Raw genomic sequence first — 16,821 nt, forward strand, 5'->3', positions numbered from 1 at the left:
CTAATACTGTGTTTGACCCCCTTTCGCCTTCAGAACTGCCTTTATTCTACGTGTCATTGATTCAACAAGGTGCTGAAAGCATTCTTTAGAAATGTTGACCCATATTGATAGGATAGCATCTTGCAGTTGATGGAGATTTGTGGGATGCACATCCAGGGCACGAAGCTCCCGTTCCACCACATCCCAAAGATGCTCTATTGGGTTGAGATCTGGTGACTGTGGGGGCCATTTTAGTACAGTGACCTCATTGTCATGTTCAAGAAACCAATTTGAAATGATTCGAGCTTTGTGACATGGTGCATTATCCTGCTGGAAGTAGCCATCAGAGGATGGGTACATGGTGGTCATAAAGGGATGGACATGGTCAGAAACAATGCTCAGGTAGGCCGTGGCATTTAAACGATGCCCAATTGGCACTAAGGGGCCTAAAGTGTGCCAAGAAAACATCCCCCACACCATTACACCACCACCACCAGCCTGCACAGTGGTAACAAGGCATGATGGATCCATGTTCTCATTCTGTTTACGCCAAATTCTGACTCTACCATCTGAATGTCTCAACAGAAATTGAGACTCATCAGACCAGGCAACATTTTTCCAGTCTTCAACTGTCCAATTTTGGTGAGCTCGTGCAAATTGTAGCCTCTTTTTCCTATTTGTAGTGGAGATGAGTGGTACCCGGTGGGGTCTTCTGCTGTTGTAGCCCATCCGCCTCAAGGTTGTGCGTGTTGTGGCTTCACAAATGCTTTGCTGCATACCTCGGTTGTAACGAGTGGTTATTTCAGTCAAAGTTGCTCTTCTATCAGCTTGAATCAGTCGGCCCATTCTCCTCTGACCTCTAGCATCAACAAGGCATTTTCGCCCACAGGACTGCCGCATACTGGATGTTTTTCCCTTTTCACACCATTCTTTGTAAACCCTAGAAATGGTTGTGCATGAAAATCCCAGTAACTGAGCAGACTGTGAAATACTCAGACCGGCCCGTCTGGCACCAACAACCATGCCACACTCAAAATTGCTTAAATCACCTTTCTTTCCCATTCTGACATTCAGTTTGGAGTTCATGAGATTGTCTTGACCAGGACCACACCCCTAAATGCATTGAAGCAACTGCCATGTGATTGGTTGATTAGATAATTGCATTAATGAGAAATTGAACAGGTGTTCCTAATAATCCTTTAGGTGAGTGTATGTATGTGTTATTTATATATAAAATATTTATATTTATACATAATATAAATTATGTATAAATATATATACAGTATATACATGCAAATATTTATTAAATGTATACATGCATATGTGTGTATTTATATATACAAAATAATTACACAGAGTACACACACATATATTATGTAAACACAAACTTTTATGTTGGATGCGATTAATCACGACGAATAATCGTTGCTCAGCACTAATTTAAATAGAAACTGTTTTATTGTAATTATATTTAATTGGAATCTGAGAATGTTCTATTTAAAAAATATGTAATGCAAATAGATTTATATATATATATATATATATATATATATATATATATATATATATTCCATCTTTTGAAGAGTTCTGAAAGGAAAACTTGCAATTTGTTTATTCTCTGAATATGATTAATGCATTTTCATAAGATGAACCAAATGAAAAACACATCATGAGAGCCAAAAATTTGGAGAAATCTCTTTTTGTATGATTCTGTGGTAAATGGGATATTTACAAAAATAGCAAGTGCAGCTGAAAAACTGCATAAAAACTGCATCCAGATTACCTCATTTGTTCTACATCACTGAAACCGTCACATTTCACTGCATAGATTGTAGTAATACTGCAACCCTGCAGTTCATATATGGGGGGGGGGGGGTATTTTTACAGTGATTTGATTGTCTGTTTGCACCAAACCATAATAAAAAAATGAAAATAAACGGCCTCATAAATCAGCAGCTGATGTCATTTTGTTTGCTTGCAGGGGAGGAGCGTCCGAGGGAGACCGTCATGGGCACCGCCGATGGACAGGCGATGGTGGGCGGAGCAGGGGTGGAGTCAGGGACGGGGAAGCAGAGATTACGCTGCTGCGTGCGAGTGACGGCCGTCCAGGTGCGAAAAGCAATATGGGGTGTTGCCATGGTGATGTGCGTGTGCTCGTCATGGGCAGGCTCCACCCAGCTGGCCAAGCTGACCTTCAGGCAGTACGACGCACCCTTCACTCTCACATGGTTCGCCACCACATGGAACTGCCTCTTCTTTCCTCTGTATTACGTTGGCCACCTGTGCAAGAGCCCTGAAAGACAGACACCAAAACAGAGGTTCAGGTAAAAATCTGGACCCGTGAGATTGTGTTTATCCAGTAATGCATTCTGGGATTGCCTTTTTGGGGGGAAAATGCATGCCGCTTACTACTGCAGTTTCTGCAGCTGAGCGAATAGCAGAGCAGGGGTTTGCGTTTGCCTGGTGAATCTGTTTAGTGAAATCCCTTTTTGTTACCCTAATCTCTGTTGAGGAGGACACTTAGGAAATTCTGTGCCGTAATTCACAGACGGGTTGTCCTCTCCAGGTTTGTCTTTTGATCTTGTATGTGCTGAATACTAAGCAGACTCATTGCTTATTTAAACCGAGTCATTAAAGGAAAGTATCTTCCGCTCTGTCTAGGAAGAGTGTTTGGAAAGTGAAATATACTGTAGATTCTGGTGAAATGCTTCTTTTATTTAATAATTTTAACAAATGCTTTTGTGTTAAATGAGGAAAAGCCAAATCAATTTGTCACACAGGGCAAAACAATATTAGCAGCACTGCAGTGCAGGATTTGAAGACTCTAGAGCCAGCAGTGAAGTACAAAGGCTTTGTAAAAATGGAGGGGAAAAAGGCAGAAAGACATTTTTTGGTTAATATGAAGTGCCTTTATTTATAATAATGCATTACTTGAAAGATGTAGAGTAGCCAACTTCATTTATCCAAAGCCTAATGTTATTAGAAATAGTAGAAGCTTCTGGTTTTTGACATCTAGCCCAGATACCCGTTTAAAATCTTAGATAATAGAAAATGAAGATTCCTATTCATATTCATGTTTTTTTTCTATTTCTGTGGGTCATTTAATATGTTGACCTTAAAAAGTGATGTCAACCAGCCATGACTTGGGATACACTTTACAAAAACTTGGACCCTGGAAAATGTCAAGCTTTAAAATGAAAATGGACAATTTTCATGAAAATGGAATTCATGCACAATGTAACTTATAGTATGTTTATGGATCAACATCTTTTTTTTTTTTTTTTTCAGAATAACAGTGCTATTAAATAAGCCATAACTCTATCCCATAACTTTCCACTAAAATCAGAGGTAGATGACAAGCCTGTAAATGTAATAGAGACAAAGAAGAAGTTTTTCTAGAACATACAAGACATTCTTACCATACAATAAAAGAAAAAACTTGAGGATAAACAAACACAATTCCACTGCAGTCCTCAATGTAATTAAAAAAGACGGAGACGTGCATAGGTGAAAAGGCAATATTCCCAACACCATTACACAATAAATTCCTTTTAACAAATATTGAATGCCATACAGCCAGATTGAGCAGTTAATTAATTAAAAATACCTTTAAATGCAAAACAATCACTTTTTTTTAGAACTTCTCACAATTTTATACATTTCAAAGACTCTAAAAGGAAGAGTTTTTTTTTTTTATTTCCCCCCATTAAAAAGATGGGGTAGTCATACAAAAACAGCGTCCGGCATAAAATATGCAAATAGTTACTTCCCTTGAGGAACAATTAAATACATCCAAAATCCAGTGACAAAAGCCAAAGACATGCTTTGATTTGCATAAATAGAAGAATCACATATAGACCATACCAAATTAATGAATCTTAAACCTAAACCAAGACAAATCTCAATAATACCCATGATGTTTACATAAACTAAACTAATAGACACTTTAATCACTGAAATTACTGAAAAGAGATGTGAATGATGTTGAATGAATGACCTGCGTGACCTTTCCTGAATGAAATGGTTTAGTCCAATTTCCTGATGGAGAGGTGGACTTCTCAATTTGCCTGATTGTACATGGAAGCGATACAGTCACTCTCATACTATATGTCACATAAGGACAGCAATGCATGACAAGCATAAACCGGCTGGGACCAGTGTGGGATGCTGGTGTGCTGGCGGACCAGCATACGTTGTCTTTTGTTTGCTGGTATGATCCCAGAAAGACCACAACAAAACTTGTGTATGTTACATATCACATTTCTTAGTGTGTGATCGTAGTTAAAGACCAAGACAATTAATTGTAATTAATTATTTAATAAATGAACAATTTAGCTGGTTACATGTTTACACAGTACAATCCCTAGTGTTAAACAAACACTGCTCAGTTTTCATATACAGGTAGCCCCAATCTGAGGTAATGTTGCAATTAGTGAAATAAAGTAGATTCTCTCTACAAGTGCTGATTGAGCATTAGTGACGATACCTGCAGTTAACAAGCAGAATCACAGAAGATAAGAGGAACAAGTACAGAAATATAACCACAACTGACTCACAGCCACATAGCCTTAGATGAAATCAACTGTAAATAGAATCAGTATCTCACCAGAGAATAATTAAACAACTACAAAAACAGAATTACCATATTCACTTATTACAAATTTACAGTTCAAAAGAACAAAAGTACAGTTTTGGCTTTATTTTTTTCATATAGTACAAAGGTTGTTGAAGTCAACCATTATGGTGATTAGTGTTCCCTTTAGTTGGACCCTTGGTCATTGACTTTGGTTGAATTAATTATCTTTCAGCAATTGTTGAAAGTGCATGCTGTCACTGTTTTTAACAATATGTCAAGCTCCTGACTGCACTGAACCAGCTTCACCAGCTCCGTTTTGCTTGAGAACAGCATGACTATGCTAGTCCACCAGTTAGACCAGCACTAACCACACTGGAATCCATACTGGTTTATGCTGGACTTTTCATCAGGGAAGGGCTGAGCAATTTACTCTCAGTTGTAATTAGAGTCCATTATCTAACATGGAAGTGAACTGAGGACAACTCTAAGCGTAATGGCCAAATATATATGGTAGCTCTGTGTGTATCTGTTCATCAGATCACGTCACACAGACGCATTCAACATTTCAATGAGGGAATATAGCTTTAAAAGTTTGTTTTCAATTGGTCTAACTATCTGTTGGGTGTTTTGTGTGACAGAGAGAGGTTTCGAGAGGGTTGTAAATTCATGTTTTATGTTTGTGTATGTGATATTTCAGAGAGTGCTGTCGGTTCTTCGGGGACGACGGACTAACAGCGAAGGTGTTCTTCACTAAAGTGGCCCCTTTCGGCCTGCTGTGGATTCTGACAAACTACTTGTACCTTCAGGCTCTGAGAAAGATCAACAGCACCGATGTATCTGCCCTCTTCTGCTGTAACAAAGCCTTCGTCTTTCTCCTGTCCTGGATCGTGCTGCGGGATCGCTTCATGGGCGTCAGGGTGAGTGGGTGGACAGATAGTTTGATAGATGGAAGAAATTTTAGATAGCGATTTGACATGCACTTTTCATGATGCTTGATCTTAAGTGTTGCTAAGAGTTTAATAGATGGACGGACAGACAAATATATATAGATGTCACGGCAACCTTTTGGTTGTGGATTGATGAATCGTATTCTAGTCCCTTCTGCTGTCTAATCCCATGAGTCAGCAATTCCATCATAGTACAATACTTTTGCTTTCACAATCACCTTTTCCTGTCTTCTTCCTTTGTGCTCCTTTCTTCTTTTCCTCTTTTTTTTTCTCAGATCAAAGAAACCAAAGTGCTGTTTAACATTTTCTTTGTCTCTCTGTGTTCCTGTTGCTCTCTCTCTCTCTCTCTCTCTCGCTCTCTTACACACACACACACACACACACACACACACACACACACACACACTGCTGGGCAGATTTTGGTGAGTCAGGGTTTTTGGACGTCCCTGGCGCAGTTCTAGTTAAGTTTCCATCTAGAGGACATTAGATGATAGAGAGACCATGAGCTCACGTTAGTAAGTGAGTTTGGTTTGTGATCAAGTTCAGATATGTGATGTGCTGCTCTCACAGTAGAAACGACCCACAATCTTTTCAGAGTAAAGGATATGAATGTAGTAATTAAAAGTGAATAAAAGAGGGGAAATCATTTAGAATCTCCTGGGAAAATAGGTGAGATGTGAGTAAAGATTTGGGAAAAGAAACAATATTCCATGTCAAGTTAAACAACTCAATAAAAAAATAAAAAAATGTTTTGTCCTAAAATAGTCTTAATTGTCTTAGTGTTAAAGGGATAGTTCACTTTGAAAGTAAATTTTGGTATGTTTTAGCTTACCTGAAGGGCATCCAAGATGTAGGTGTCTTTTTTTCCGCAGTAGTTTCAATTTTGATATTTTTAGGTCAAACCGTTCTTGTCTGTCAGTCATTTAATGCAGGTCTGTGGTAGGCCTGTCACGATAACAAATTTTGCTGGACAATAAATTGTCCAAGAAATTATTGCGATAAACGATAATATTGTCGTTCGAGACCATTTTCATCTAATATAATGATAATGGCTTAATAATGCAGGTACACCTTTTCAAAGATCTATAAACTTTTATTTCTTAAGAATATTAAACACTGAAAACGGAAAAACATTTTAAATATCCACAAAAAATGAACAAAACAACCAAAAACAATAAAAGCAATGGACTCTCAGTGTCTGTTAACACAATTCACTTGAATAAATACCAAAAACAATAAATAAAATGGATGTAAACAAAATTGCACTTCAAAAAATATTAAACATTAGGCTCAGACATAAATAGTGATACATTCCATAACAGGCAAAACTGCCGGTTAGGACCTTTGTAAACAAATAAAAAAAAAGCCTCAACAGGATACCACAGCATTTTGCACTGTCCTCGTGTTACTTTGTCGACTAAACAAACGCCGAGTGATTGTGTAATTTACTGTCGGGAAGACGGAGACGCGCTTTATTGCGTGTATATGCTACGCACTGAAAATACTTGGTTAGGATTGGGGTGAGGAGTGCGTGCGTATTACACGCCATAAAGTGCGTATCATATGCACGCAAAAACTATTTTGGCGTATAAATGGCACGAGAAATAACATTCGTGGTATAGATACGCATTTTCATGAGATCGGGCTCACTGTCGCGTTTGGCTTTGAAACCAATTCCATCTTTTTCTCTTTTTTTCCCCTCCAACTCACAACTATAGCGTCTTCTCTCTCTCTCCCGGCAGTCGCCGCGAGCAGTCCCGCCGGCGCTTTCCCATACAAAGACCATGCAACTGACAAGAGGGTTCACTCCTCGCTAAGGAACCGAGAGTGGTCATCCAGTCTCTTTGGCAGAGAGAGAGAGACGAGGAAAACAAACAAGCATGCAAATGGAATTATCGCGGCCGGAAAAATTATCGAGCTAATTTTTTTTTATCGTGCGATTAATTGATTTATTGACTATCGCGACAGGCCTAGTCTGTGGTCACGGTCTCAAAGAGCATGCACAGAGTCCAAATTAAAACAATTCCCCATCGTCCAAATTAAACAATTCCCCATCGTAAGTACACATTGATGGCCTAAGACACGAAACGAGCGATTTGTGTGAGAAAATGAACAGTATTTATATCGTTTTTACCTCTTATAACACAACCACGTCCAAGTGATCTGAGGGCGCGGGCGCTTCCTGCTATGTGACGTGTACGCAGACTGGTGCATAGATATATATACACTAGATGTCGCATTAAAGACATTCGTTCCAATGAACTGCCGTAGCCAAGGCGACCTCTAGTGTATATATCTATGCACCAGTCTGCGCACACGACACACACAGGATGCGCTCGCGCCCTCAGATCACTTGGACGTGGCTGTGTTACAAGAGGTAAAAACTATATAAATACTGTTCGTTTTCTCACACAAACCGCTCGTTTCGTGTCTTAGCCCATCAATGTGTACTTACGATGGGGAATTGTTTAATTTGGACGATGGGGAATTGTTTTAATTTGGACTCTGTGCATGCTCTTTGAGACCGTGACCACAGACCTGCATTAAATGACTGACAGACCAGAACTTTGACCTAAAAATATCAAAATTGAAACCACTGCGGAAAAAAAGACACCTACATCTTGGATGCCCTTCAGGAAAGCTAAAACATACCAAAATTTTATTTCAAAGTGAATTATCCCTTTAAATCTAATTCTTGTTTCTTGCTTGGAATTTGATGGTGAAATATGCCCTGGACATGTTCTTGGCAGGTTTCATGAGGTGTGTTTCTCCTGATAATATGATGGTGATATGAATATGGCAACATCCATGAGAATGCAAAACCAGGATCCTTCAAATAAGGGCAACAGAACAGAGATAGTTGAACCAGAACAAAAAGCTGTTCAGGAGGGTCTTTGGGTGGGAGTAATCAATCTTTCTGACACCCTCATAATGTTTCTGTACTGCACTCAATTCGGCTACGCTCTGGAAACATTTTTCACTTGGACACACTTGTAAACAATACAACATATAATACATGTTGTAGTCTACAGACAGTCTTTTTGATGTAACACATTGCGATGTGACCTTTATTTTGTGTTCTTTTACAAGATTGTGGCTGCCATTCTGGCCATCGCTGGAATAGTGATGCTGACCTACGCTGATGGCTTCCACAGTCACTCTGTTATTGGCATAACATTTGTAGTGGCCTCTGCATCTGCCTCTGCCCTCTATAAGGTAACCCTACTTCAACAGTCAACACTTTTGTTATTGCTCATTGAGAGTATTTTAACACCAGTGTACCAAATGTGTTTCAGTTAAATTGGTATTTGGTTCTGTGTCATTGAAACGGTACTCATCAATAACTGCACCTCTTTACATAGTCATGGAGTGATGTCTTGGGAGTGCTTTGCTTTCTGTAATTAACCTTATTTGTCTTGATTGATTTTGTGAAGTACTTTCTTGCGGTCATCTGAAAAAATCGATTTTGTGAAGTACTTTCTTGCGGTCATCTGAAAAGGACAAATCAATAAGTGAACTGGACAGAAAGATCAGTTGGCTATCCACAACATTACAACCTTGTTTTCTTTCCTGCAGACATTTGAAAGATGACATTATGTTATTTAGAACTATTAATACGAACACTGAATCAGAAGTAGTGTATTTAATTTCTATACATATGTACACCTGTTCAACTGCTCGTTAATGCAAATATCTAATCAGCCAATCACATGAGAGCAGCTCAATGCATTTAGGCATGTAGACACGGTCAAGACGATTCGCTAAAGTTCAAACTGAGCATCAGAATGGGGTAGAAAGGGGATTTAATTGTCACTTTGACATGGTTGTTGGTGCCAGACAAGCTGGTCTGAGCATTTTAGAAACTGCTGATCTAATGGGATTTTCATGCATAACCAAAGAATGATCGGAGAAAGAGAAAATATCCAGTGAGTGGCAGTTCTGTGGGCGAAAAACGAACAGCACGTCGAACCATGAAGCAGATGGGCTACAGCAGCAGAAGACACACCGAGTGCCACTCCTGTCAGCTATAAGAACAGGAAACTGAGGCAACAAGTCACACAGGCTCACCAAAATTGGACATAAGAAGATTGGAAAAACATTGCCTGGTCTGATGAGTCTCGATTTCTGCTGCAACATTCAGATGTTAGGGTCAGAATTTGGCTTAAACAACATGAAAGCATGGATCCATCCTGCTTTGTATCAACGGTTCATGCTGTTGGTGTAATGATGTGGGTGATTTTTGAGCCCAATTTTGAGCCCAATTGACCGTTCGCAAAGACCCGCCCCCTTTAGTTACTGTTGCTACGTCCGACAAGCCATGCCGCTCTCATCATGTTCTCACACAGTAAAAGTACACCACAGAGCTAAAGAGGACACTGACGACAAGTCAAAAGACAAAGCAGGTTACTTTTGATATGAAACAAATTTCAAATTTGTACATTTTTTAAAGACATTTAAACAATAAATACCATTTTGTGGCTCTTTAATGTGTCGTGACAGATCGCTGTAGTGCCTCAGTTCAAGCGGCTTATGAACCGATCATCTTTTTCTAGCAGTTAATTTACAGCATCAAATAAACATGAATGAACATCAGATGAACACACAATTTTTCAAGTTCAAGTCCACCAACGTTAATCCACTAACTCTTCTTTGTCGGACAAAACGGCGGATTCTGCGTTATGATTGGTTAAATCGTCTGTCAATCAAACTCCCGGCGAAGGGTGAATTGAGCATCGTTTAAACACCACAGCCTATCTGAGTATTGTTGCTGACCATGTCCATCCCTTCAAGACCACAGTGTACCCATCTTCTGATGGCTAATTCCAGAAGGATAATGCAACGTGTCACAAAGTTCTCTTTTTCAGACCATTCTCTGTGAACACTAGAGATGGTTGTGCATGAAAATCCCAGTAGATCAGCAGTTTCTGAAATACTCAGACCAGCCCCTATGACACCATGCCACCTGCAAACTTCAAAGTCACTTAAATTAGCAATTCTATATTCTGATGCTCAGTTTTGTAGCGTGTGGACCAATCAGACACATAATTATTCATTATATTAAAGAATAATCCAGCAAACCCCTTCCCCCAATAAACTGTGTTATAGTACCCCTGAACTGCAACTAACAGGCAGAGCCAGGCCTCTGGTCACCATGGCAAAAAATCCATTTACGACCAAAAGAAATGTGGAAAGAGATAACTCTCACTCCATTTCCCAATTAACTCTCACTCCATTATGCCCATAAAAAGAACTCATTCCCTTTCATTCATAGCCATAGGAAACCTTCTATGAATGAGCATGCATATCTCCAGGACATTGGGTCTCATCCACTGTACGCACACTTTTTTATGAACAAATCATTATTCAGTAATAACTTTCATTCTAAAATGTATTCAAAATTACGAATAAATATAGGAACAACTGAAACCACTCGTATACAAAAATTGCAATTACTTGCTGGCCTTATAAACATTTTAAGATGAAATTTAAACATAGATATAGATCTTAAATAGGCTAGTACATTACATATAGGCCTATCAGTAAAAAGAGTAAGAAAAGTTGCGTTATAGCTCTGTACGCGGTCGCTCATTTAGAATACTACGACTTCATCAACATTATAACAAGGTTAAGAACATGTACATACGCATGTGTTGTAAATTTGGCGGAACGTTTAGGCTACATGAGAAGTTTAAATGTGCGTATTATACGAATAGTGTGCGCAATTATTAGTGAATAAGACCCATTTTGTGTAGGATTATTACTTGTATGGTCGTCATCTTGGAATTATGAGATTCTTTCCGGACATTTTTGTCAAAATTTTATTATTCACATATTCTTATTCTGTGACAACTTGTTTATATTATGTGAAAAAGTGTTTTTTTTTTTATTTTAAGTTGTGTACATTTTGGGAGTTTTTTTTAGAAACAAAAAGGGTCTATCAACAAAGGAGTATGGAATGCAAAAACTTTGAAGCTCAATATTCCAAAACTGCTCAGAATGCAGATAGAACCTTATAATTCCAAGGTGGCATTGTGTATTTTGTATAGTATACCGTTTTATGCATGCTTTATGATAGAACCACTAGTTCATTTAACCTCACCTATACCCTTTTTGGTATCTACGAATTTGTATTTTGATGATCTAAATGATCATGTATATTATATGATGATACATATGCAACATATTAATATTACAAGAATCTTTAATAGTTTCTGCATCAACACCCAATCCAGTTACATATGCAAAATACTATGCTTGAAGACAAAGAGTCGTAAATGTTCCCTTCTAAAGCTTAAGTTACCATTGGCTTACTGACCACCCTGGAGGAGTGACCTCCATAGAAGTTAAAGTGCACCTGCACACGGTTCTTCTCCTCTTCTTCTCTCTCGTCTTCTCCTGGTTACTGTCCATGTGGAATGCCAAGGGATCTTTGTCCCGGAGTTGGCACAACCACGTCAACAGGGCCTCAAGTATTGTAATACCTCGACAACAACTGAGACAGGCTAACATCGCAAGTTCATCATAATTTCTTCATTCAACATGGAGAAAATCAATTGCAACTTCAGCACCATCTGACCCCTGAACCATCAAGACTTTCTCCCGAGACTGCATATCCGGACACTCGTTCAACGGCAAAGGCATTGCAAGTACTGTACAATTAACTAACTAAACAGAGGTTTATTATACGCTTAACAAGGTGCTTTGAAATAAGAAACTGATGGTTCTGTTCAGATGGTTAAATTACTCTTTTCATTCCCCTGTTCTGTTTCCGGACGGAGCCCATGTCTCCATGCCTAAATGCATTGAGTTGCTGCTGTGTGATTGGCTGATTAAATATTTGAGTTAATCAGTTGATCAGGTATACCTAATAAAGTGGCTGGTGAATGTATTACAGCTAAAATAAAACAAGTATAATGTGAATAGCATTGAATGATCATTGAAATGAACCACCTGAATGAACCAATTAACCGAAACAAACTTATCTGAGCTGGTCTTTTTGTTTTTGTTTTCTCAGGTGCTTTTCAAGCTTGTCTTGGGCAGTGCCAAGTTTGGAGAGGCGGCTCTGTTTCTAACCATTGTCGGCAGTGCAAACTTTGTCTTTATGAGCTTTGTGCCAGTTATACTGTACTTCACACATGTTGAGTACTTCACATCCATAGCTGATCTTCCCTGGGCCTACATGTGTGGAGTGGCTGGACTCTTACTAGGTAAATAAAATACGGACAGAAAAAAGTATATTATTGTAAGTAATTGTTTATGTAATGTGCAACAATTAGAATAACTGTCTTAAGAGATATATAACATATAACTGTTCCTCATTTTCTTCTTCTACAGCATTCAATATGCTGGTGAATTTTGGCATTGCCATTACATACCCTAAGCTGATTTCACTTGGCATTGTGCTGAGTGTCCCTGTCAATGCAAGTGAGTTCATTTTCATCAAAGTAAACTTTTTTTTAATATAAAAACAAACTTGTTTATAGAAAACCTATATTTTGTGCCACTGACTGATTTAAAGGGATATATAAAATCACACTCTTAGTTCATTGTATATCTGTTTTTAAAGGTTTTTGTTAAGCTGTTTTTGAACCCTGTCCCACTGAGGCTAGCAAAGTGGCAGAACCTGATTTCACCAAGTGCAACATGTTCCTGGGTCAACATCTTTGTTGATCCTGGAACAACAGTCCAATCAGTTTTGAGGGACAAGTTTACAGTATGTCAAGTTAAGGCGAGTTAGGTGCTTCTACATCAGTGTTATTCACCTAGCATTCCTTCTGATTTTAGGCATAGCTTATGGGTATGGTTAGGTTTAGGGTTGGACTAAATTTTTGGACCAGAGTGTTGTTCCAGGATCAACAAAATATGTTGACCCAGGAATGTGTCTAACTCGGCAAAATCAGTACGTGCAGCAAAGTAGGCAGTCATTGCAACCTCATAGACATTTTGCCGTGGTGGATCTAAAGTGTGTGTTGTTGGTGTTGCAGTGGTGGACCTGTACACCTGTGATATCCACTTCAATACAGTGCGACTCATCGCCGTGTTGATCATCTGTCTGGGCTTCCTAATGCTGCTGTTACCGGAGGACTGGGATCAGTGTTTAATTGAGCTCAGCACCAAACTCAGAAAGCGGGAACAGCCTGTTGAACCGGCTGAGACCGGAACCAGCTCAGGACTCAACTGGACCCGACGGGCCAGGACCTCCATGTCCACGTTTCCTCACTGACACGCACAAACCTTCTCTCGTTCTTATTCCAGTGACTGGATAATGCTGGGAAGGGCATTCATTCCCTAATATTACTCAGTCAACGAGACTCCGTAGGCCATCATTTACCCTCATGCACATTATAACAGACGATTTCCTAAAGCCAAACCTTTGCGCATCTTACAGCTGTAAGTGTATTGGAACAATGATTTGGGTCTTGGAACTCAAGAGCAGGGGTCTCAAACGACTGACCTACAGGCCAAATTTGGGCTGTCAAGTGTCAAGTTTATCCTTAAATCGAGCCCACAAATCCATTTATAGACTTTAATTTTTTAATATTTTAAATAGAACCTTTACTATTTACATGTTATTTTATTTCAATTAATGGTTTAATTTTTATTTTATATATTGTTGTAATTTAATGTATATTATATATTGCAATTTAATTTTATACATTTCTTATTATCCACATGGCTTTTACAGGCCTAAAACTTGAATGTAAAAGAACAGCTGTAGCCCATTTAATAAAAACAAGCAAACACTGCACGGCACAGAAAATAAGTCAAAGTCATGCATCTACATCAAACTAGATTCAAACAGGAGCGGTTTACACAGGGAACAGTCTTGTTGTGGCAATAAGTCTTCAGTGGATAGAAGTTTCTATTTTTGATGCACTACAGCTACTCCAGCCACTTTATTTGCCTGTCTGATATATATAAAATATTTTGAATATCATATGTAGATTGATAGCTTTGTAGTCTTTTTTTATATCGAAATATTTCTGATTGTTATGTCACAGCTAGCTTGTGATTTTTCTTACACTGCTAATTGCAGAAAAGAACATTTAAGTAGTTCAGAATACAAGCATTATTACTCCACTAAACATGCAGAGCATTATGCTAGGAAAGATGTCCTCATTAACTCTATGTAGTTCAACTGTATGGTCGTAAAACAGGCCCAAATGGAGGATTTTACCAGGCTAGTTGTAGTTTGAGACCTCTGCTCAAGAGACCCATGAACCAATATCTCCACAATAAAGAGTCCCTGCAGATCTTCAGACGGTTACACTCTTTTTGGAGCTCAGACTGACTGGCACGAATCACTACCAGTGCCCATTAGAACATGTGCCAAACATTGACGTAGTAGACATTAAGAACTGCAACATATGCTGTCTACTAATACAACAAAGTTCTACCTAGCAACAGTTGCATCTGAGGGACTCCCCTTCCCAAACTGTGAATGAAGGTGTTTTTGAACTCATGTTGGTTAACAGCGATTTGGAGGGTCTAGGAGAAAGAGCGAAACAGGAATAGGATACCATGGTGCTGAGGTTTGCTGGGATGCTGGAAGACTGCAGATGTCCAGCTCTCCTTGTACAAACAAAGGTCTACCGTCCTATGGGTGCATCTGAGGTCTAAAGGGATTTCCTTTCCTAAACTGTGAATGAAGATTGTTAGGGGGTTAACTACAGCATCCAGACTGTTTATACTGAAGCTATACTTTGATTCCATCACATTTTTTTCAGAGTCACATGCTAACCACTGTGAGGACACTTCAGGGGCAGTATTGGCGAACCGAAAAGGCAATCTTCAGCAAGATGTGTTACCGTTAAAGGGTGGCATGTGCATCCAGTGAATGTATGACCATTTCTGAAAAGTGCACCTACACTATGTGCTTTGAAAAAGGTGGTGACTGGAACTGATAGCCACCTTTAGATACACTGAAAACATCCTGCACTTCATAAGGCTCCAGTCACTTTTTTTTTTAAAACAATGCATTGCATTTTTTGTTTTTTTTTAATCTTATGGACTGTTCCATTGGATGGAAATTAGTTCTACAGGAAAACGCATGCAGAAAACGCCAATAAATGCTACATGATGGCTTCACTGCCTTTTCTTTGATTTGCAATAGGATCTCATCAGCACTGTCTCCCATTGTCATTGTTACGATGACAATAAATATAATATTGTATTCCTCTGGAATTATTGCTAGACATTATTGTAAACCTTTGTAAGGAATGATTTTTACACTGAAATGCATTACGATCACATTTGAGGAAAATGACAAGAAAACAAATAAATCATCCATTTAATAGATCCGCTTTGTCTGTTTTCACATGTACCATGTAAATCTATATTTTCTCTGTTTGTTTTGTTTCTAAACAAACCAATCCTATAGACTGATGAATATCAAACAGGCTTATGCTGAGAATGAATGGTTTTTTAACATGCCCAATTTCACAGAGACCATCTTAGTGGGTTTCAGTAATTATCCATCAATTGAATTTGTGGAATGTTTTAATAAATAGAATACACCTTGTGTCAAAATGTGATTAGATAAAAGCTGCCAGTTATGTTAATTCGTTTAATATTTTGTCATTTTCTGCGCAGAATTTGATGCAACAGAGAAGACAAAGATTATACATAGTTTAAAGTATTTGTACTAATCGATGTTCCAATCCATGTGTTGTTTTATATTGCCAATCTGCCTTTTTGACCAGAGTGAAGATGGTAATGGTGAAATTGAGAGGAAAATAAAAGTCATCAACATAACTGGCAGTACAAATTAAAAATGCAATTATTAAAAAGCACCTATAAGGAAACATTAAAATAGTTTCTTAAAATAAAGTTAGCGTGAGGCTAATATAACAAAATTGTTTACTGACTTTGTTTGTGTAAAAATGGTATTTCATTTGTTCACTTAAATGTCACAAACACGTAACACTGGTAAACCCCAGTTACTTTAACATGACAAGCCACAACCTACAGAAATTATGTCAGCAACGCATGACCTCGAGTTCATCCACATACAAAATAGGTCCACCTAAAAAAAGTGAAGATTTAGACCAGTTAAAAGCTAAAATAAAAACAGTTTTGTACTGAATAATTCATGTAAGTGCTTTAACAGAAAATATGACCTTCATTTTCTGCTTTAAAGCCCTCTAAAACACTGGCCCGTGTTACAACCACAAGCAAACAAATAAATAATAAATAAAAACCTTTGCTTTAAATATTGAAAAATATATATTTTACAAATAATCCATTATATAAATATATACGATAGCAGTCAAATGTTTGGAACAATTAAGATTTTTTTATCTTATGCTCACCAAGGCT

The 16,821-nt window shown here is 38.3% G+C and overlaps 1 protein-coding gene across 6 annotated transcripts in view; it reads left to right on the forward strand.

The window, feature by feature from the left end:
- The window catches only part of slc35f3b (solute carrier family 35 member F3b), a 72,662-nt gene extending 56,866 nt beyond the window's left edge, over nucleotides 1-15,796 (forward strand). For all 6 annotated transcript variants that reach the window (XM_079856222.1, XM_079856226.1, XM_079856223.1 and 3 more), the window contains 6 exons: nucleotides 1,961-2,303; nucleotides 5,253-5,472; nucleotides 8,593-8,718; nucleotides 12,518-12,710; nucleotides 12,838-12,927; nucleotides 13,488-15,796. In XM_079856222.1, coding sequence (XP_079712348.1) covers nucleotides 1,961-2,303; nucleotides 5,253-5,472; nucleotides 8,593-8,718; nucleotides 12,518-12,710; nucleotides 12,838-12,927; nucleotides 13,488-13,726 — 1,211 coding nt within the window. In that variant the 3' untranslated portion in view covers nucleotides 13,727-15,796. The remainder of the gene's footprint in view (nucleotides 1-1,960; nucleotides 2,304-5,252; nucleotides 5,473-8,592; nucleotides 8,719-12,517; nucleotides 12,711-12,837; nucleotides 12,928-13,487) is intronic.
- The last annotated feature ends 1,025 nt before the right edge of the window (nucleotides 15,797-16,821 follow it).

This window comes from Squalius cephalus, assembly GCF_949319135.1.
Source record: "Squalius cephalus genome assembly, chromosome: 21".
NCBI classification, from domain to species: Eukaryota; Metazoa; Chordata; class Actinopteri; order Cypriniformes; family Leuciscidae; genus Squalius; species Squalius cephalus.